This window comes from Prenolepis imparis, unplaced genomic scaffold (assembly GCF_030444845.1).
Source record: "Prenolepis imparis isolate NDT839.2.m4 unplaced genomic scaffold, iyPreImpa1.0 SCAF_8, whole genome shotgun sequence".
Lineage (NCBI taxonomy): Eukaryota > Metazoa > Arthropoda > Insecta > Hymenoptera > Formicidae > Prenolepis > Prenolepis imparis.
In genome coordinates, this window is record NW_028141166.1 from 10,465,735 (window position 1) to 10,486,876 (window position 21,142).

General features: G+C 37.3%; 3 protein-coding genes across 8 annotated transcripts in view; 1 reads left to right on the forward strand and 2 right to left on the reverse strand.

Annotated features, from left to right (window-relative positions):
- LOC145939775 (serine/threonine-protein phosphatase 4 regulatory subunit 1) overlaps positions 1-5,253 on the reverse strand; it is a 126,194-nt gene extending 120,941 nt beyond the window's left edge. Inside the window, exon 1 of the mRNA XM_083044367.1 lies at positions 5,102-5,253. The gene's annotated coding sequence lies outside the window, so the exon portion shown is untranslated. The remainder of the gene's footprint in view (positions 1-5,101) is intronic.
- A 1,576-nt stretch (positions 5,254-6,829) lies between these two features.
- LOC145939784 (RING finger and SPRY domain-containing protein 1) lies at positions 6,830-11,674 on the reverse strand. Of its 3 annotated transcripts, none has more exons than XM_083044388.1 (12): positions 11,346-11,674; positions 10,744-10,962; positions 10,353-10,673; positions 10,109-10,274; positions 9,836-10,018; positions 9,681-9,747; positions 9,464-9,604; positions 9,257-9,372; positions 9,006-9,149; positions 8,626-8,843; positions 8,272-8,532; positions 6,830-8,194 (listed from the first exon to the last, which is right to left on the reverse strand). In XM_083044388.1, exons 3-12 carry the CDS (start codon positions 10,562-10,564, stop codon positions 8,107-8,109), a joined length of 1,596 nt encoding a protein of 531 aa, XP_082900514.1. In that variant the 5' UTR covers positions 10,565-10,673; positions 10,744-10,962; positions 11,346-11,674; the 3' UTR covers positions 6,830-8,106. The 3 variants fall into 3 exon arrangements, with proteins under 3 accessions (XP_082900514.1, XP_082900513.1, XP_082900512.1); XM_083044387.1 differs by having other exon boundaries at positions 11,300-11,674; XM_083044386.1 differs by having other exon boundaries at positions 11,274-11,674.
- A 382-nt stretch (positions 11,675-12,056) lies between these two features.
- Hiw (MYC binding protein highwire) overlaps positions 12,057-21,142 on the forward strand; it is a 186,891-nt gene continuing 177,805 nt past the window's right edge. For all 4 annotated transcript variants that reach the window (XM_083044355.1, XM_083044357.1, XM_083044356.1 and 1 more), the window contains exons 1-16: positions 12,057-12,485; positions 13,135-13,198; positions 13,281-13,520; positions 13,610-13,763; positions 13,845-14,047; positions 14,131-14,448; positions 14,536-14,703; positions 14,800-15,018; positions 15,138-15,339; positions 15,431-18,945; positions 19,037-19,304; positions 19,401-19,687; positions 19,819-20,144; positions 20,231-20,337; positions 20,431-20,640; positions 20,933-21,077. In XM_083044355.1, coding sequence (XP_082900481.1) covers positions 12,391-12,485; positions 13,135-13,198; positions 13,281-13,520; positions 13,610-13,763; positions 13,845-14,047; positions 14,131-14,448; positions 14,536-14,703; positions 14,800-15,018; positions 15,138-15,339; positions 15,431-18,945; positions 19,037-19,304; positions 19,401-19,687; positions 19,819-20,144; positions 20,231-20,337; positions 20,431-20,640; positions 20,933-21,077 — 6,521 coding nt within the window. In that variant the 5' untranslated portion in view covers positions 12,057-12,390. The remainder of the gene's footprint in view (positions 12,486-13,134; positions 13,199-13,280; positions 13,521-13,609; positions 13,764-13,844; positions 14,048-14,130; positions 14,449-14,535; positions 14,704-14,799; positions 15,019-15,137; positions 15,340-15,430; positions 18,946-19,036; positions 19,305-19,400; positions 19,688-19,818; positions 20,145-20,230; positions 20,338-20,430; positions 20,641-20,932; positions 21,078-21,142) is intronic.

Below are 21,142 nucleotides of genomic sequence, written 5' to 3' on the forward strand. Positions count from 1 at the left end.
ATACACAAATCGCGGACATACATAAATCAAAGAGTAAGATATATCTTAAATATTCTTCAAATTAGTCTTATATAAATGCTTTAGAAAATTTTGAGAAAGAAATATACATGTTTTCTTCTAACTTGGAACCGTACGAACGTTTTACCATGTAAAAAAAATGTTAGGTATCTATTTCTAAACTTTTATACGCGTTTTTAATTGCAACTATATATGAATCTAAATATTTAAAATCGAATACTCATATAAACAGATAAAAATACACAAATGTATGTTAAGCTACAATATATTTTTCAGTATATATGACTTTTTTCTAGCTAAACTAATAATAAATCGCTAAAATTTATGGATTTGATGCAAGATAATCATTATATTATATTTTTCACGTATAAAATAATGTAAAACAAAAAAATCACTCATATCGCTTATATCGAGTGCCCGAGGATTAATGTAGGATTTCTGAAAGGAAGAAGGAAGACGTGTTTATCGTTTATATCGTCTACTTGGACGTCGAAGCCACTTGTGCCTGTTAGGAGGCTCGCGCGTCCTCTAGAACGAGAAGATGTAAAAAGGATGAACCCGAGAGAAAGAAGGGGAGAGTAAATCGGAGAAGAGGAACGGAGAGAAGAGGAGAGGGTGGAAGACTCTGGTTGGACCGCGGGAGGAGATGAAGGAGAGACTGGAATGGTATTCGAGGAATGTCATGTAATAATCGGCCGCCATTCGATCGTCCGTTTCGACGAGAGGCGGCGCCACCTCTTGGCTCGGCTCGATTCGACCGTCACGCTGATGGACCACCAAATCGACCATATTGACATACCCTAGTTTTTATTTAATTCGAAATCATTCCTATTGAACCATTTCGGAGACACCTACGCTGACTTTATGAAAAAAAAAAAAAACGTAATTGCGTATCGCACAACAGAGTACAATTTACAAATGTTTATATATTTATGAATATTTTATAAGTTGCCCCTAACGTTATATTTTTTGTTAAGTATAGAATGAGATTTATTATAAATTTAATAAAACTCTGCTTTAATATATATAGAAATATTGATTAAAATCAACTAAAATTAAACTACTTTTTGTTATTAGTTTTTCTCGTTATAGCTTCTTTGGAAAGTGAAATTTATTTAAATCGCAATTTAGCTTGAACTAACTTGTACGAACGAACGTTAAGCAAACATAACAATTAACTTGCTTTTTCATTGATGTTAAAAATAGTTTCTGAAAAGATTAAAACAGGTGTCGACCACGATAACGATCCACCGCGAGATTCCAAGATAAATAAAAAGCGAGAGAAGAAAGAAGTGTACAAACGCGTCTCGCGAAGTTGGTCGTCTCGAAAGGGTGGCAAGAGTCCGGTTTTGCGATACGGCGGGATGTCTACTCCGCATATTTAGCTAGTCTCGAATGCGAATTTAATAAGGTGAATAAATCATTTTAATGTAACGCGCCCATACGTGGGTACAGGAAGGGCGACGGCCGACAACGAAAGAATAGAAAAGGCTGACATAGGCGGGAAAAGAAGAGAAAGAAAGAGAAAAAAAAAAAAAAAAAGGAGAAAGACAGAAAGCGAGTGGAAAGAGAGTAGGAAAAGAAAGAGGGAAGAAAACTGGTATTTTTGCGTTCGAGCACGTCAAGGGGTGCGTTTTGTGTTGCGATTATAAAAGCCGAGGTAACCCCCCTCGCTCCTGCGTCTAGACGACGTCGTAGTCTTCCTATCAAAAACAGACCACCGAACCGAAAAGGCTGAAAGGGCAAGGAACTTCACGCAATGCCAAGAAATTAAAGTTTCTTTATACATCCGTCTATACTCGTTCTATACCCCATATACTTCCCTCCCCCCTTCTCCGTGTTTGTCGCCCCTCTTATCCGTCCTCATGTCCGGTCGGATAAAGTCGACGTTACGCGGTGGAAAGAAAAAGATATCCCATCCGACGAGACGTTTGAAAGAAGAGCTTATATAAAAACTTCATGAATCATATTAAGAAATACTTTGCAAATTAAAATCATGTAGAAACGAGCGAGACAATACAAGATCTTGCGTTGTATAATGATCTGTCGTCATTGAAAGTCAAAATTGATTTTATATCGATTTCTTGATGCTCAAGCAAAATTATCGATTCGTAAAGAATCATCTATGTTAGTTAAAATAATTGAATCTAGAAACAACTGAATTGTATTCTTTTTTATGCCATTTTTTAAAATTTGTTTAAAAATTTTCTTAGAACAAATGAGAAATATAAAAAGGCGAACGCTGTAAGTGACAATTTCGTTAGAAGGATGAGAAAGAAAAGTCATCGATGCCCGAGAAACGTCATCTAATGTAGTAGCTGTCACGGCCAGTTACCAAATAATTTGCATAATCGCGATCGATTGTCGGCAGTTACCATGGCTGCCATAGTCATTGCCGCACAGCACCATCGAAAAATGCCATAAATTTTCGTCCAAACTAAGACATTGCGGCAATTTAAATGATATATGCAATAAACTAATCGAGAATAAAATCGGTGATGATTAATTTAAAGATCTTATTAATAATAATTTATATTTTTTGCTAAAGTAAAATTTCCTTTTCGTCGTATACTTGAAGCTTTCAGATCTCAATCAAAATGAAAAATTCCCACTGTTAATTTAGTAAAGTATTAGTCTTACATGAGAATTTGCTAGTATGAGATATGCTCATCTATACACCAGAGAATTTTCTTTTAGAATTTATCTTGAAAATCATGGTAATCGTGGGACAATATGGTATGGAAAGAATTTTATGAGAATTTCTCTGATTAATATTTATCACAATAAAAATAATATCTATTACAATAAAATACAAAATATAATTTGCAGTTTAGTAAAATTAATCAAACATGTTCTATATTTTATTGTGATAAATATTAATCAAAGAAATTCTCATAAAATTCTTTCTTTTTATATCATATTCTCCCACGATTACCATGATTTTCAGAGTAAATTCTAAGAAAAAATTCTCTCAGTGTATGATTATATTACATTATATGAAAGTAGAAATAAAATTAAGTAGTCGTTGGATTAAATGATTAACGATTGACTCGCAAATTCGATGCCTGCTCTGATACGAGAAATAACATCTCGATCTAGATCCGGGCATCGGAAAAGGTTACTGATCCGAATATATATGCTTCTTTCTATCTAGACGCACGCTTATATAGAAATGTAAGCGGAGCGAAGTTGATAAACGGTCTCTGGAATGTAAGATAAAGGCAGGCTAGGACCAGCTCGGTCGGCGACGACGGAGAGAAGATACTCACGAGGATGACGCGAAGAGAAACGCGGAGAAGGAGAGGACCGGAGAGAGATAAATACGCGCGTGTGCGCGTGTCTCGAGCGGAACGAACTCGAGTAATTGTCCTTCATTATATTATGCATAATCGTGGGATGAATTATTCGCGCTTTCCGCGAAGAAGCGAGCTCGCGAAATTCCCTCTTTCCGAGTGTCTTGGACTTCTCTTTCGAATTTCGTCTCTCCTTCGAGGAGATTCTCGGGATTCGCCGTAGACTCTGGCACCGGGAAAACCGTCGACCTGGTACGGCCCTACTTACGACAGATGGCACTCGCAAATAGACGATAGAGGAAGACCCGGAGATCAGTAACCCCGATAGAGGAAGGAACTGCGCCGTTTTCTTTAATCTTTCGAGATGCCGCCACTTTTCGTCACTCCGATCTTCGCCCGAACTTACGCGTTTTCAGTTATAAATGGCATATGTGTCTTGTTATATCAATTATACTCACGATTCCAGTTTTTATCTCTAATCTAAGACATCGTCGCAAACTATAAGCGACATTCGAAAATATCATCATGTCATTTAATCGTCTAGTAGTCTAGTTAATAATCGCGTCTCACTGCGACAATTATAAAACGTCTGTAACATCGTCGCCAAAGGTCGACACTTACCAGCGTCATTCAAGATCTTTATTCATAAACTTGAATTCCTCGATAATATATTTTTAATAAATATTAAGATATCTCAGTTATATAAGTTTGATAAATTTGCATTTTAAAAATGATTCCTATGTTTAATCTTAAATATAAAAAGATAACAATCGCGGTGCGCGCGATGTAAGATACATCTACGGCATAACTGTAGCATTGAATATTCATCTTTCTATTCTCTCTTTGAAATTATCTCAAGTAATCTTAAGACTATAATTTTTAAAATCTAGATGTACGGCTAGAACGACGGCGCGACGTCTTTCTCATGTGTCATTAAAATGTCAATTTCCGCGATAATATTCGAATACTCGAATTGGAATATTTTTATCTGCAATCAACATCGTACAAACGTCGAGTGTATGTATCGGCGCTATGCGAAATCTCTCGAGATCATTATCAATCCGGCGCCAGCGCGCGTGTCGCGCTGATAACGTCCTAAGAACTCATGATACCGAATCGCAGGTGGTTGCTCCGCGAACGTCGCGCCGTTATTCGAAGAATGTTCGGCACGGTCTTGTTTCGTATAATGTTCTCGCCACGACGACGACTATGAGATACGCGACGGGATGTATACTATATATATTCTCTCGCGACTCGTCTTACTTTTTTCCCTTCTCTCTCTCGCGCCGCGACCGAGATAAACACCGCGTGCGGCGTGGCGTTTCGTTTTCGTGGCGCCCCCTCGCGCCCGGTAGAACCGCCCCGTGATCTCGCAATTGCACGCTTTTCGCGTGCGGAAATAGCCGTCCCAACCAAAACTCGATATTCGAGTTCCGTCGTCTCGAGAGCGAGGAAAAATCGTCGCGAACGAAAGTCGCGACCGGCCGCGCCGCGACGTATCGACCTAACCTCGAAAGGGCCAAGTGGCTCTGAAACCGCGCGCTCCGAAACCTTCCGTCCCGCAGCGATCATCCCGCCGTTGCCGCGCGATCATCGCGATTACTCGCGCGCGCGCGCACGTGACTGCACGGAACGCACTTCCGGGCGGCGTGTATCCGCCGAAATCCGCCGAACGAGGAAACGAGACAAGCCGTGCCGAACGAGCCGAGGTATCCGTCGTCGACACGCGTGTGCGAACGACGGTACCTTCGTAAAGTAGAAGATGCGCGAGCGCGCCAAAGAGCACTCACCCTCGTCCGGATCCTCGAGATCCTCGGTCTGGATGTAGGATATATCTGAAACCCACAAGCACCACCGGTTAGCGGAAAATCCCTCGTGTTTTCGACGCAGTCTCGTCCCGTCCACAGGCACTCTCACTCACCCGCCATCTTGTAACAAACTGCGGCGCGCTCTCGCGGCCACGCGTTCAACTCGCTCGACTCGCGCACGATCGAGTTCGATTATCTCGCGCGTAAAATGATCTATCGATATAGCGCCAAGTGTTTGTATGTTCTTAGGGTCGGCGGCGCTGGGAGTCGCGACGGTTAGACGCCGGTCGGGTCGCACGAAAATTCACTTGAGAATCTCTCGCCTTATCGTACCACCGATACGATATTGTACTTTCGTACAACACACTTTCGTCCGAGAATTTTCTCGGCACTTCACTTTCACTTTTATGCGATTAAAGGCCATATACGCGCACTCGGTTTCATTAATTACATTTTCCGATAATTATTTCGATATTATACGCGATAATATACGTTCGGAGCCGGAATCGGTCGGAATTTTACGTCGCGGTATCGTCGTATATTTTATGATATTCGTGCCATCGACGCGAAATATCCGATTTTTCGCGTAATAAACGAGCCTCCGACGGTTTTCTCGGCATTCCCGGCGCGTTTTACTCGCGAACGACGTTTATTTTCGGTAAAGTCGACGAGACTACAAGAGACGAAGCGGAGCGATTCGGCGACTAGTCTTGCGATCGCCATTTCGCGTCGTGATACACGAGAATTGTGATCATCACGACGTTAAGCGCGACGAATAATTAACTCCGTTCCTTCGACACTCCCGAGATTCGGTTATATTTCGCGATTATACCGAAACCGCAATCGTCCCGACGCGGATCGCGCGCGGTACGCGTCGTAGAGGAAAGCGGAAGCACCACTGAACTCAGTTCCGATAGCTCAGGCAGCTACGGTTCGGTTCCGAGATTCCGCGGTGACGTATACGCGTGCTACGTAATCAAGCATAGTCGTCGCGAGGCGCCTTATTCAAACGCGTTTTTATTTTTACTATATATAATTGATAATATAGCTGCGCGAGAAATCCGTTCATATGACGGACGTATTATATTAATAATCTACATACTAATACCATATATATCGTATTAATATATTATCAAATTATTTTTATATTTGCGTTTTATATTCGATATGCTGTGTATTACGTTTAAAAATTAGCGCTGAGACTACGTCATGGCAGCCATCATTAGATTCACTTGTTCACTCGGAATTCTAAAATCGGACCACAGTGCCACACAGTGCCGGAACCGGATATTGAGATATTTCTCGGCGCGCAAATGGCTGGAGACGATTGACGACGATGGTGATGACTGAATCGTGATCGAGCATCGTGAAACGATTGTAAGTTATATTGAGAATAAATATCTGTTTGGTCAGAATAGTGTCGTAGAATATTGCCGAGAAAAGTATCGGATGATTGTTTTTTGCAGGTAAATACTGTAAATCGCATGGTACTGCAACAAACTCTGAGAGTCATCAGGTGAACTCCGCGCGACCGTAGCCGTAAATCTGATTAAAGTAAGTATTAAGAATTATTTTTGTATAACATATATTCATTTATATTTGTTCAAAATTATTGCTTTATTATTGGACATAGGACACGCTAAAATAATGGGAGAGGTAGTTAATAACGAAAATAAGACTTTATAAAAAAATGTTTGAAAAATACATGTATATGATAAAACATTAATTTTTTTATATCATCCCAAGAATATAATATATATGTATGTGAATGTATGTGTTATCTTAGTGTAATATAGACTATATCAATATTTCACAATTTCTTAAAGATAAATTTACATCGCATCACTATTACGTTCACTTGCGCAACTTATTAAATAAGAATTTAAATAGTTTGCAAATAATCTGAACTTTTGTGTATAATTCTAATCGAAGAAATTATTAAATTAGAGAGAGAAAGAGAGAGAGAATGAATGAATAATCTCTTTCAAATTGAATGATTCAGTCATAAGTTTTTAAATGAGAATCATTAGGCACAAATGATAAAAGAATCGTTATTATTTATCTAACATCATGAAAAATATAAAATAAAGAGAGTAGACTTAATATACAAGCCAATATGCAGATCTTGTGTGTATTGCATAGAATATTTTAACAATAATAAATGCACAATTATAATATTTCAATTTAAGTTTATATATTTTTAATAAAATATATTTAATAAATGTAAAAAAATGACAAATATATAATAATCAATAAAAACTAAAAAATTTTTAAAATTTACTTTAAAAAAGCAAAAAAAAACACCAAGTATCAATTTATTTTATGCATTAAAAACTGCAAATTGGCTCCTATTAGCCACATATCTAGTTTACTTTGAAAAAAGTATCTAGAAGCAAAATTTCTTTTTAAATAAAGTTAAGATTTCAGATAAAAATCTCTGATTTATGCTCTCTGAATTACGCTTCCGACATATGATTCTCTTCCATTCATTTATTATAGTTTTCTTTCATTTACTTGCTTCCCTCTTTATTAATTATTTTCATATATAATGTATACTTTATATATACATCATTTTAATATATTGAGGATAATAATGTTTAAATCACAAACAATGCTTTTCTATAAATCTATAATAGTAGAAAAAGTATGGAGATAAATATGGAAAAGTGTTTGAAAGAGAATGTTTTTTTTTCAGTAAAATATTTGTTTGCGCTTAGAATCTTTTAACTTTTAGAACAAAAACTTGTTCAAATCTTTCTTGTAATATATCATCGTGAAGTTCTTGCATCTACAATTAATTTGTAATCCTTTTTACTTATTAATGCATTGTATTGTAAGAAAAATATTATGTAACATGTGATAACTGTATACAATATGCAGCGCAAACTGTCCAGTATAATTATTATCTCGAAACGTTGTCGTGAAAATTGTATGATATAAGAGAAGTAATGAAAGAAAACATCATTAATTTGATATGATGATCGATGTCATATGTTATCTGATGCTACTTCTTCAATAGTAGCTCTACACATTGGGCATTCAATTAGCTGTTTCGAACACCTTTGGCAAAATCCTCTGCAAAAAGTAAATCAATTATTACATTACATTATTATAGAAATTAATTCAAATTTGAATACACAATTATATGTTACCTGTGGTTACATGGCAGTAACCTTACTGATGCCCTCTGATCAAAACATAATGTACAGGAATCTTCCCTAACACTAAGTCTTCGCAATTGGTCTAGGTATATGTGTCTGGGAAGTATAATTTTATCTTCTGGTTTCAATGTAGCATAATCATTAAATTTCTGAAATACTCGATTTGTAGGCGGATATTTAAAAGGTGCATTTCCAAAGTTAAATAGACATTGTTGGAACGACATGAAACTAGCTGCTGCAAAGAATCCAGATCTAGAAATATCCATTAATATTATCATTAAATACTCTTGTTTGAATCTTTAAAAAAATTGGATAAAGTAATTTTAAAGAAAAATAGATACGTACCTAACTGTTTTAAATACTTGAATGCATGGTTTAAGTGGTACACCATTGATTGAAAATATTATTTCGAATTTATTTAAATCCAATAAGCAACCCAGAATATCACCAGATTTCCAGCATGGTCTGTCGTGAAATTTTTCACTTCGTGCATTATACCAAATCAGTCTGCGACAGCCATCGTAGGCCAAAGAAAATTCATCATCTCCTATACCATATCCCTCCTAATATCGAAAAATTAAAAATAACGTTGTATACTCACGTATAAAAATAGTAAAAATTATTATGTCTAATAATAGAGGCTCTGAATATATTGATATATACTATTTTCAACACAATTGTGTAAAGAATTAAAAATATTCTGAAATATGGATACAATTATTTACATGATTTAGAAATGTGCTATCTTTCGTGGCCCATCCAATTTGCATTACTCCTGTAGTTATTATCAGTGTCTCATAATACCATATTCCTGAATCTACTTGAAACGTGCATCTTACACTTTCAAACGAATATGCATCACATCGTGCCTGAAATGACAATAGATAATCATTAGATTAAAATGTCTATAACAAAAAACTAATAAAACATTGAGAATTGCCCCAGAAGATAAAATATAATATTGCAGAATATCTACCTCCAAACCATTGGGTGATATTTTCAGGTACTCGCTTACATCCTTTGTATTTAACATTACATTAATACCCGTCACGTCGACCGAGTCGTGGGAATATTTTCTACCTTCCATTAAGACTAACAAGAATGAATTAAATACATTATTGTGGAGTTGTACAAATTAATTAATTTAGCATATTTAGAGAGAGTTTGATATAATTATACTTACATAAGTTATCTAAACACCACTGTGCACAGAAACCAACTTGACGACGTACATAATGCATTTCTGTGGCCCATTTCTCCAATTCTAGCAAAGGATTTTGCTTTTCTGACATAAGGCGTTTCTTAATAGTTACCTTATTTTCACCTGTTAATTTATTACAGATATTAATGCACATTGAAATGAAAAATAGGGACATTTAATTACTTTCTATTTTGCTTACTTGTCTGTGCAAACTTCTCTAGCGCTATTAAAGAATATAACATTACATAAGGCTCAACATCATCTCGCTAAAAAAATAAGATTATGTTAAAAGTAACTGACATAGGTATAGACATTAGATATTTTAAAATCAATTAAATATAAAATTTAACATACCAAATTTGAAACAAGATAATCTAAAGTCGCATCAGATAATATTGCTATACTACTAGGGCCAGCAAGTTTTTCCGCAATACAACCAAGTACGACACATATATTACGTTGCTGTGTAGCAGTAATTTGTATCTGTCCAAGTCTTTGAGATAGTTGAAACATATGTGATAATCGTAGTACAGAATCCTGTAATCATATAAAGAAACGATTATTTTCATTAATTCATTACTACTGTTTGAACTTCGATTTTTTTTTTATAATGTAATAAATGCCAACCTTTGAAGGTAAAGGGCAATCGTCTAATAGTAATATTATAACAGAAGGTCCTAACGGATTGTGCATTGGAATAACATTGACCATAGAGCTAACTACTTGTATCCAACCATCTTCCTTGTCCGCAATGGCATTCAATTTTAACATTGCTGGTGGTGGCTCATGATCACTGGATGCATATAGATAAATTTACATAAAAAGATACAAAACAAATATATTTACATGTATTATGATATTATTTACTTACTTATCTACCAGAGTATCAAGACTTCCGAGTGTCTCTAATACAAGTTTATCAATGTTTGCAGATGTGGGAAACTTAAAGGAAGAAGATGCCGAATCGCTAGATGAAACCAAACTTATGCTTGGCTCTGGTATTATGGTGCTTTGAGTTTGTGCATGATTGTTACTGCCATATGTCTCAAGCTCTGGGGAATCTTTACACAAACAATTGCCCATTCCCACAAGTGTGTTGTAATTAACTTTCGTGAGTATTGCCTATCTTGTTTTAAGTTACATTTACAGAACAGTGATACAAGCGTACTATCAAATCTTGCATTTGACTAGGCTGAAAAGAAACAATTCATATAACAAATACTGTTTTGCGAAACATACAATTTAAGATTAATGTTACTCACCGAAAGGATGATATCATGACAAGTCATATCCTTTCACCATGTATAGATGATATTGTTATAAGCGTATTTTTATCTGCTTCATGTCACCACTAAATTACAGTTTCGTGATTAAATGCAAGTTAAACGGAGTGTTGCACGTTTTAAGTCTTGTTCATTACAATTTTGTCTTTCAACTTGTAACTACATGCATTTAATCATGCGTGTTTCCTCCGTGCTAGTCTATCAACAAAACATTAAAAAAGATTTCAGATAAAAACAAGATACATTTCATGAATCACAATATATGTACGTGTTCAATTCATTTTATTTGCATCTTGATAAAAGAAAAAAAAAATGGATCGTGCGGGTGTTTAAATTTTTTTTTAAGAGAGACATTTTTGTATCACTTGTTTAAACGACTACCGAATTCTTCGGTATTTAATCAGAAATGAGAATCGAGAGATTCCTCGTCTTTGAGGTTATGCGTTTCCGATAATCTATCACAACAGTAATTTCACATATAGAACACGAAATGCGGAATGTGTGTATACTTTATATCCTATTCGATATTATATACTCTGTCAGTCTCGCGCTCCACGTCAGTAAGTACTTTCTGCTCATACTTTAGTAAGGGTCACACGAATGGCTCCCTTAATCTCGACGTGACACGTTATCGAATTGTTCCCTGGACAATCTCGTGTAGATTGTGCCGTATCGCATTTTGCATTCGGATTGAGACGCACGCGTACACGAAAGCGTGATATAAACCTTTCATATTATCCATCGAACGCAATTTTCCTTATTATACCGTTAATAAAATTACTCGACTTGCGTGCGTGTCCTGTGGAAAGAAAATCATCACCGATTCGTCTTTTATTTAGAGTAGACGAAAAAATCGTCCCTCACATTCGTACACGTGTGTAATATATATATATTGACATTGGCAAAATCCGACTGTTCCGCCAACTATCAGATAAATGATTTCTCGTGAATATTTTTTATCACTTGATATGTATTTTTGCATCGCGATTTCGTTGTTTACATTCGCGACACAACATAGTTGTAATGAATATTTTTCTGCAAACAAAAATGTACGCTTATATGACATATCTGTATATGTATATGACGTAAGTAATAATATATATATAGTGATTTTCTATAGCGATATACGCTGTCGCAAAATGTTTCGATTTTGTTAAATATATGTATGACGTATGTGTGTATGCGAAGGTGCTTGACATTTAGCGAGCACGTTGAAATATTCATCTGTCGCGTGTGTACTTTTATTTATGAAGTTGGCGCGGAGTGACGGTTATCACGCTTCGATTATCGAAGTCGCGCCAAGTTGTATACTCGCGGTTTCGTCTATCAACACACACACACACACACACACACGCGCGAAACGGAGCGAAAGACGTTTCGCTTTTGAATCTCGCCGTGAGAGATAATAAACCGGGAGTGAAAATCGCCGCTCGTGCGAGAAGAATCGGCGACTCGCCTACGTTGCGAGACGTCGCGCCTTCACCGGGATATCCACTTTCCAGAATTCCGGGCAGCGTAATGTCATCGCATGGGGCAGAAGACGGCTAGACGGAGTTGTCAACGATCGATAGTATCACGAGAATGACTCGGTGACTCATTTATACGTCGAGGATTTAACGGGGAATCATGGTGTCCGGGGAGAACGAGAGGCTTCTGCCCGAGCCTGAAAACTACGCCAAGTGTTTTTACGATCTCTTCAAGAACGTCGCCGAGGCGCAAAGGTACGAATCCCCCGAATGCCTCGCGTATAACCTCTCTCACCATTTGTTTACTCGACGCGATCGGTGACTTTAACCGCCGATCGGCTTCCCGGTTGTCCAACCACCCATTCATAACTCAGCGGAATTAAACAATTTGAGATTTCTGAATAAATACAATTCTTTATTGATACAGCGGCATTAATTAAACACGTCACAGACGCATTTTATCGATTTTAAACGTAACCTCAAATTTTTTGTTTATTAAGGATTACTTTTTTTTCTTCTTTATTTATTCCCAATTTGAACATTTCAATATGTTTCATTGCCATGATTATGAATCCCTCTGTTGTTATTTGCTTATAATATTAAAATTTTTAGTCATATATACAATAGTAAAATGTTTAGTCGTGTATAGAATGGTTGAGCCAGTGATTCACAAAGAATAAACAGATATCTTTTTATGTAGTTTATATGTATAATTATTATTATTATCTTATAATAAAACAAATAATTTTATCATAATCATAATAAAATTTTGTATGTATTATTATTGCTATACATAATGCTACATATAATTCAAATATAATTTGATATTTGTGTTTTAAAGATGTAAATAAATTTATACATAAATGAAGGAGAATTAAGTTAATATAGTAATACTATATTTTAGGAATAAAGGGGAATGGAGAAAATGTAAAAAAAATAAAGCTATTCGTAAACGAGACAAGAAAAAGGTATTAACAATTATAATAATCTATTTCGTCTCTTATAATCTGGACTAAAATAGATTTTGACATTCTTTATATGTGTTTATAGATTGATTTGAATGGAGAATTAAATTATAATAATCCACCAGAGATAGAAACGTCTTGCAATGCTTCAGCATTTGCTGTGTTTGCTAGTGTGAGAAATGGTATTCTAGAAAAACATACAAAATTGTCAAGTGAAGTTTATAGAGCGTCCAACTGTAATTCTCCACCACCGGATCTTAGTGACACTATAGATACGGAAAGCGATGACGAAGATAGAATATCAACTATACAAAATTTACCAAAGGTAAACTCACTTTAGCACTTGTTTAAATTTGACTTTTAATATTGTAAATAGCATATGTATAACTGTAACATAAATCTTTTTTGTTATAGATTGTAGGCATCGGTTTAAGAAGTGTTTTTACATTGATGCGCGAGAGTAGAACAATTGATCCAATCTTATGTACAAAGGCGTTATCGGCTTTATTGGATGTTTTACAAGGGCAATTACCAGAAGGCCTCAAATCCGAACCAGATGACGTTATTGGTTTGTATTTTTGAATATCAAGACTTTGAAAATTTCATAAATTGACAAATTTTAAATGTTTTTTAAATAATTTATTTCTAGATCCACTGTTCGATTTATTATTGGATCTTGCAACATCTCATGGTCCTGAATCAGCCGCAGCCAATGATGGAAGTCATTTGACAGCTGTTGCTTGCGCATGTTTGTTGAGCCTTGTTGTGGTTAGAGGAGACACTGGACGCTTGCTAGCAGCAATAGCAGCTCTACTTATGTCTCCCAGAGCATTAGCGGTACAAAATATTCAGGTATCTTTTACAGATGTTGTCGTAACATTATTTTGCCATATAATAAAATGTAGTATACTATAAAATTTAATTTTGTATTTCAGATGCCATGCGTGCTAACGTCTCTACAGAGGAGTGTTCATGCAGTTTTGTTAGGTAAACTCATGAGACCAGATTGGATTACATATGGAGTTCCTAAGTGTTCCAAGATACATACCTCTACGCTTAAGTTACCAAATGAGATGAACAATATGGTATTGAATGAACGTAGTTTTGTGAGCGATGGAAAATACTTATATTTGCATACGTCTCGTGGTTTATTGAAAATTGGAAGTGGCCACGGCGGTACAATATGGGGACATATATACATACATAAAGCAGATTTTTATCCGACGGAAATAGGATGGCTTGGTTATGCTAATGTTAGTTATGCATTAAAGTGTTTGCAACTACACAATAATAAGTATATTAATATGTAATATTACTTATGCAAAATTCTACATTTACAGAATTCGTTATATTTCAAGTGCGCACCGAGAAAGCAGAGTGAGTTATTAATTATTAATGCAGAAACGCTTATAGTAACAGGAATTGCAGTGCTGGAAGGAAAAGATTGGTCATCTTCTGTTATGTTTTCTGATGGTGAAAATTTAGGAATGATAACAGCAGGGAAAGATGTAATTATTGCGATTATATATATATAAATTATTGTTGCATTGTATTATTATTTGAGATATTTATATAATTAATTCGTCTTTATCTTTTCTTAACAGGAAGGCTTTGTGGTGCGTACAATAAATACACTAAGTAATCCTGTAACGGTTGCTTCTGAATTGCCATTGAAATTGGCAAGAAAATGCGTAGATATATTTGGTTATGCGTCGTTTGACGAAGAACAAACGATACATACTTTGAATCCAGGATGTGATGATGAAATTGCAATGGTTACAGCAGGAAAGGAATTTGGTTTACTGAAAACAGTATCTGGAAAAGTAGGTATCACGAAAGAGAAAAATCTTTTATAAAAGCTATTGTTCAATATATTCAATATTTTAATATTATGTTTTATATCTAGTTTGTTTGTACAATGTTATGTTCATATTTGTTACAGTTATTATTTAGCGGAAAAGGAACTTGTCTAGGCATGAAGAGTAATACAAGACCTAATAGATGGTTGGAGCTTACCTTTGGTAAAGGTCCAAGGATTGCGCATTTTGCAGCAGGTCATGATGGTCAGCATGTCGTAATGGTCATGGAGGATGGTTCTGTATTATTTACTGGCACCGCTAGACGTGGAGAAGATGGAGATAGTAGTAAGTTTATTGTTGTATAAAGATAACTTGTTTTAATATAAAATAAGTAATTTAAAAACAATTTGTTTTAAAATTACTTATTTTATTCTAGATAAAGCTCGTAGGCAACCAAAACCGGTAAAACCAAAGAAAATGGCAAAAGTGGAAGGTCAATTTATCGTTGACGCCGCTTGCAATAACGGATCTACCGCTTTAGTCACGAAAGACGGTTCTTTATTAATGTTTGGTAAAGATACACTACATAGTGATCCAGTAACGGGATTAGTTACCGATTTAAGAGACGTGTGTATAGTTCGCGTGTCGTTAGGAAAAGCCCATGCCGCTGCATTAACTAACAAAGGACATTTATATACCTTTGGTATAAATAATAAAGGACAGTGTGGTCGCGACTCCGCGACAGTGCATACCGTGAATAAGGAAATGTCAGTGGTTGCGATGGAAATGGGTACGGGAGAGGATGAACTGATAATTGCGGAGGAAGAGAGTGTGGAACCCGCGGAGGATTGGGAAGAAACAAGAGGAATGTGTCCACCGGGACAACATCAGTGGAGGCATCGCGTTTGTATGGTATGCACGATATGCAGAGAATGTACCGGCTATAGTATATCGTGCTTGAGCAGCATACGCCCCGATCGGAATCCTGGTCAAGAGTGCGGATGCGGCGAAGGGGACAGCGGATGTGCGGAGTGCGGATGTTGTCGCACGTGTGCGCGAAAGAGTTGCAGCAACGGCATATCCGGCTCTAATTTTCGTGAATATTTGCAGAGACGATTAGGCGAGATAAAGCAACGGCAAAGGAGTAAAGCAGGACCGAGTACCGTGAAATATGGAGTAAAGCTCAAGGGATCGAATAATCAACGTGTCGCCGGTCCCAGTGTCGTCGCGCAAAAGGGATTTTTGGAAAAAGTCGCATTGGGATTGAGCGGTAATCTCGCGATCGAGGAAGCTGTCGGCGGTAGCGACGTGGAGCGAGGAGATGCGGCGAGAATCGCTAGTATATCACCGGCCAGAGTTCCCATTCTTAGCGAGAGTCCCGTGATTCAAGTGTCCTGCGGTCTACATCACACGGTGTTACTTTTGCAAAACGGAGAAGTATATACATTCGGTAGTAATATATACGGTCAATTAGGCGTCGGAGATTTGGTGGCGCATGCGGGACCGGTTCAAGTTAAATTGCCGACTATCGCTACGCAGGTAGCTGCCGGGAGCAATCATACCGTTATACTCACGTCGAAGGGCGAAGTTTATACATTCGGTGCGTATCAAAAGGGACAACTCGGCATGAATTGGTGGAACGATCAAAACGAATCTACGAACGTTAGTTCTCAGGCAAATCGTCGCGCTGATCGATCCCAACCGTGGCACAGTTTTCCAAACGTAGTTCCGAATATCGGTCCTCGATGGGGTAGACGGGCGACGTGGATCGGAGCCGCTGGGGATCAAACTTACGTTAAGATAGATGAAATTAATTCCATTAGCTTGACAAGAAGTACCGTTATGGCGAATAAGAATTGTATTATCTTAATACCTCATCAGAACGAGCACGCAAATTCTTTCAAGAGTCTGGTGATAAGTAAACGCGATGGCACGTGCAACAGTTACAACGGCGCGGATCAGGTCGATTTCAACAACTGTGCGGCGTGTTTAGATCCTTTATACAACGTTATTTGGACCTTTAATTCGATAAATAACGAGATAAGTTTGTACAACATAATATCGACGGAAACTCGGACGATACCCAGTTTGGAAGCATTCATACTTAATCCAGGCTTGGCGCTTCCGGTTGTTTCGAATTGTTTCGTAACGCGTTCTCAAGCAGCGATGCATTTATTAGCTTGCTTGGATACATTGACGCAGGCTCAGGACGAAAATTTATCGATAGTCGAAGAAAGCGAATGTAATCAGTCAACACACGGTAAAGTTTACAGCCGCGAAGATTACGCCACTGTCAGCAGATTTGAAAGCCACGGAGGAGGATGGGGCTATTCCGCTCATTCGATCGAAGCGATTAGATTTATGCCGGATACGGACATAATATTAGGAGGATACGGTTTATTTGGCGGTCGAGGTGAATATACCGCGAAGATAAAGCTCTTCGATATCGGAATTGACGGTGGAGATCAAGAGAATGACGGCGAGCTTCTCGCGGAGACGGAAGAGATCCCGTATGAATGCGGTCCAAGACAGAAATATTCGATTCTACTCGACGAACCGATTTCCTTGCAAGCAAACAGATGGTACGTGGCGTGGGCTAAAGTCGGCGGGCCTTCCAGCGATTGCGGTTCCGGTGGGCAAGGAATGGTCACGGCCGAAGATCAGGTGATGTTTTATTTTAAATCATCTAAAAGATCTAACAACGGTACTGATGTCAATGCCGGTCAAATTCCGCAATTATTATATCGTGTTGTCACACCCGATAATCAAACATCGAACAGACAGAGAGATCAAATTGAACCGGTCTACGTTCTGAAGAGGGAATTCAGTAGGACTGTTACGAAGGAATGTTTCCAGTCCTTGATATCTCTTCTTCAATGGAGCTGGAATACGTTGAAGGCGGCACTGGCCGACGCGGCCGTTCATATCGCGTCATCGACTCACGCGTTGCTCGAGATGGAGCGATTAGTATACATAAGTAAAGCTAGTCTAAGATTGCTCAGAACGTACACCAATGAAATTTATCCTAATCAAGTTGTAAAGAAGAGCCCTCCGGAATCGGTGCGTCTAGCGGAATGTATAGGCGAAGTACGGGCGTTACTGCGTCAAATATTGTCCGATTCCTTACCGATCACTCTGAAGAGTAAAGGAAAGACACGATCTAATAAGAATTCCAGTAGTACTTTGGGAAATAAGATGATGAGCAGCATATTGGACGAATGCCATAAAACGTTTGTCGCTTGTTATCACGCGTTTTATCCTACTGCATATCTCAAATGGACGTGCTTGTGCGAATTGTTATCGGAGATCGACAAAGAACAGGGTACAACTACGAAGGATCGTCTCCTCTCCGCCGTGCTAGCGTCGTTGTGCAATTCGGCGATACGACTCAGGTGTACATTTCCAATTTTGAGCAACATTATGGACAGCAGCGATAGTGTAAAACGGCAGCTCAGTCCATCCGACAATGCCGGTCTGCTTATGATGAATTCCACGGAGACTCATCAATATCCGATATTAGTCGAGCAAATCAGCTACAAGTCCCAAGTAGAAAGCGCTAGCAAGGAAATCTTGAATTGGTCGTTTCGCGAAGTACTCGACAGACTACTGGACCTGATACTAATACCGGTCAAGAAAAGCCTTTGCAGAGAAAAGACTCAATCTCTGTCGGAATTGGTTCTTCATTGCTGTTATTTATTGGCGCGAGTCATCGCCGAATTGGCCGCGCAATCCAGCGGAAACGAAGACGAACTGCAAGCGGCTTGCGGTAGGCTTATGTATACCACACCATCAAGATTCACGAGAACGAATCAATCAAGATCGTGGAATACGGGCAATGGTTCTCCGGATGCTATCTGCTTTTCCGTCGACAAACCAGGCATTCTTATAGCCGGTGTTGGTATCTATGGAGGTGCAGGAGTATATGATTACGAATTGGAATTGCTAGATGATGTAAGTATAATATATGAATATTCTATTTTTATTCTTGTACGCTATTATTATTATTCTATTATTATTCGTGTATTGTATTCTTTTATTATAGCAAAATAATACTGGTAACGATCCATCGCATACTCAGCGTTGGAGCAGCTTAGACTTCACAAGAGGCTCCTTTGGACCAGATGACTGTGTTAATGACGTAGTGGAATTAAAATTTGACAAACCAGTTCTTATAAAAGAGAATATCAAGTATGCTATTAGATTACGGAATCGTGGAGGACGTACTAGCAATGGTGATGGTGGTTTGAGCGTTGTCAAAGGAGCGGATGGCACAACGTTTACCTTTACGGCTTGTTCGCTGAGCTTTAACGGTGCGTTTAAAAAATCATTGCATATATCTACATTTAGAAAAAATATATGATATTTAATATACAAATTGTAATTCGTTGTGCGTTATATTATTGCAGGTACGACACAAACTAGAGGTCAAATACCGCATATTTTATATTATTCGAATCCGCAAGATTCCGATGGGCAGCACACGAATAAAGCTATGGCGGAAGTACAAGCAAGAAAATGTACCCTCGCCATGACCGCAACAATTATTCAACGGTCAAATGAAATTTTTTCTCTGGCGAGAGAAAGAGCAGAGGAAATAATAGCCAATGAAGTCCTTGGTAACGCGACTTTTGTAACGACTCTCTTGCCACTAGTAATGGCACATATTAGTCCCTTGGCTACATCAGATCCTAGAGTAAGTGCCTTTGGAAATATTTCTATATAAACGTCTTAAATGAATGAATGAATTATATCTATGTCTTAAAGACAAGTGTGACAAAAGAAATATTTATAATTATTAATATAATTTTTTTTTACGTTTTTCAGAGCAGTGTGCAAATCCTTACCTTGATACAAGAGATGTTACCACACATCGCAGCTCTAAATTTACTGTCTACGATGGGAACCTCTCAAATATCCCAAGATAGCGAAACTCAATCACACTTTGCTCCTCCAGTTACCACCAGTCATCATTATACTTGGCTAGAGAGTGAACATCCTTATAAACCAGCGACAGTGTCGCATTACAAAGTCACTTTTCCGGAAACAGTAAAATGGCTGACTGTCGAATTTACACCGGAGTGTGGAACATCTCAACCTGAGGATTATCTACAGCTTTATATACCAAATATAATCGTCAATTCCTCTGCTGGGTAAACACAATACTTTCAAACTTCTATTACATATAAGCATATTGTATGCACTTATCTTTTACACTTATGTTTAATTACTTTTACAGGACAGTTTTGAATATTACGAATGAAGATGCTCCTCTGTACTGGCCAGTATTGCATAAATTGAGCAATGTTCAAAGTCAGTGGCCTCAAAACGCCGTTGTATTACCAGGTACATTTATATCCAGCACTAATTAAAAGTACATACATAACAGTATATAGTTGTAATAAATTATTAATATATTATTTGGTACTGTGTGTTCAGGAAATGAAGTGGTATTTTCTTTGGAAACCGCATCTGATTATATGAAAAATGAGAGCTCCATTACATACGGCTTCAAATGCTTAGTTATCGGTTATGATTGGATAACATCTAACCATGGTCTAAAGAATTTGGAAATTGAGTTATCCTTTCTTGGAGGAGCGTGTGCTGCAAGTCTCATGAAGAAAAATTTAATGTTACCTCCAGTATCTTGTAAGTATAATAATATGGATGAATTTCTCTCTTTTATATTAATAAGTCAATAAATATAAATACAAGTATCATGAATGTCAGAATATATTCTAAAATATTATAATATATGATATATGATTATATATTTCTCATTTCTCGAAAAAAATATTGTTTTGAAAAATATGTGAATTAGGGTAAATTCCTTAATTACCCTATTTTAATTGCAAAAAATAATTTTTTATATTTAGTTTAAGTGCAAAAAATAATATAATTTTTTATAAAAAAAACTGATCTACGATATTATAATTTTTAGCGGAAGAAGTAGAAGAGGACTTGGAAACGATGCAGGAAACGGCAAAGAGGATTTTCTCTGTACATTCGGCCTTACTCGGACGAGGATTCGCACTTGCGTCGCCCCCCACAGTTTCGCAGGCTCTCGACGGCGTGCTCCCGTATAGGTAAGTACCTAACATCAGTTTTGGCTTATATAATTCATAATTAAAAAAAGAAACTGTATTTTTAA